The sequence below is a fragment of the Dipodomys ordii genome, unplaced genomic scaffold, assembly GCF_000151885.1.
Source record: "Dipodomys ordii isolate 6190 unplaced genomic scaffold, Dord_2.0 Scaffold112, whole genome shotgun sequence".
Classification (NCBI taxonomy): Eukaryota; Metazoa; Chordata; class Mammalia; order Rodentia; family Heteromyidae; genus Dipodomys; species Dipodomys ordii.
Window position 1 is genome coordinate 5,952,993 of NW_012267328.1, and position 1,433 is coordinate 5,954,425.

The 1,433-nt window shown below is 53.2% G+C and overlaps 1 protein-coding gene across 1 annotated transcript in view; it reads right to left on the reverse strand.

Annotated features, from left to right (window-relative positions):
- The window catches only part of Pttg1 (pituitary tumor-transforming 1), a 31,742-nt gene that overhangs the window by 29,862 nt on the left and 447 nt on the right, over nucleotides 1–1,433 (reverse strand). Inside the window, exons 2-3 of the mRNA XM_013028629.1 lie at nucleotides 881–1,015; nucleotides 363–550 (exon numbers count right to left, since the gene is read on the reverse strand). Coding sequence (XP_012884083.1) covers nucleotides 363–550; nucleotides 881–971 — 279 coding nt within the window. The 5' untranslated portion in view covers nucleotides 972–1,015. The remainder of the gene's footprint in view (nucleotides 1–362; nucleotides 551–880; nucleotides 1,016–1,433) is intronic.

Consider the following 1,433-nt stretch of genomic DNA (forward strand, 5'->3'; position numbering starts at 1 on the left):
TGGCTTAAGTGGTAGAATGCTAGCCTTGAGCAAAAGAAGCTCAGGGACAGTGCCTGGGCCCTGAGTTCAAACCCCAGGACTGGCCAAAATAAATAAATAAATATCCAAAGTGGGCCTGCAACCTTAGCTGAGGTTATCGGTTCAAAGCCAGAATAGGCAGGCAGAAGATTGAGAGCATCCACCTCCAAAAGAAACACAAAACCAGCACAAACAGACTAGAGGCATGGCTCACGATTGTAGAGCACTAGCAGAGCCAACAAGCTAGCTGAGCAAAAACACAGGCCCAGAGTTCAAACCCCATAACCAGCACATATACACAAAAAAGCACACAAACGTTTTTTAGCCAGCATGTTACAGCCCACACTCACCTTTTTGCCAGTGAAGCTCAGCTGCTTTTGTTTGAGGGGTCCGTTAGTCTTCCCTGGCTTCTCTGTAGCCCGGTTAACCGTTCCCAAGGCCTTCCGGGCAGTTTTAGGTAAGGCCGATGGAGCATTGAAGACCTTCCCAACGCGTGGTGTTGAAACCTGCGTTCTCCCATCTAAGGCTTTGACTGAAGAGTAAAACTCTACCGTGAGACTGTTAGAATACACGCCTCTATCATTAACGCTAATGCTGCCTGTGTCTATCAGTTTAATCCACACACCCCCTCCCCCCCCAACCTGACCCTCACTTCAGGCCAGTGGCAGAGCCTTCACTTCCCTAACAGCCCTGGGCTTCAGTTCCTTAACCCATCACCTTATAAAACTGAGCTAGAAAAGTTCCACAAAGCTGACTCTAATAGCCCAGGAATCTCACCTAAAAGGCTGGGCAGGGCTGGGGACCACACCCACCTGGTTCATTCCCAGTACCTGAGCAACGTGAGCAAGCCTGGCACACTTACCAGGCCCGGACCCCAGCTTCAGCCCCTCCTTAGGAGCCATACGGGTGCCTGGCTGTCCATTCTCCTTGTCAACAAAGATCAGAGTCGCCATCCTGGATTTCTAGGGATTGGGCCTTGTATGTGAGATGCTGGAGACTGGGGGGAAAGACAGAGAAATGAAAGGTTCAAGAGGCCACACATCAAAAAAACTTCCCATCAGGGGAGGTGCGCACACAAAACATCAAGACCGGGCACCACTGGCTCAGGCTCCTTGGGAGAGAGGGTGAGATCTGAGGATCCTGGTTCGAAGCCAGCCCCAGGTAGGCCCAGTTCCTGAGACTCTGATCTCCAGTAAATTACCAAGAAAGCCGGCAGTGGTGGGAGCTGCGGCTCAAGTGGTAGAGCGCCAAGCCTTGGGCAAAAAATGCTCAGGGACAAACGCCCAGGCCCCGAGTTCGAGTCCCAGCCCCGGCCTTGGGCCAAAGCTCAGGGACAGCGCCCAGGCCCCGAGTTCGAGCCCCGGGTCAGCACAAAACAAGCTAATCCCCTCCCCCCTTCCCCCCTCCCTCCCCTC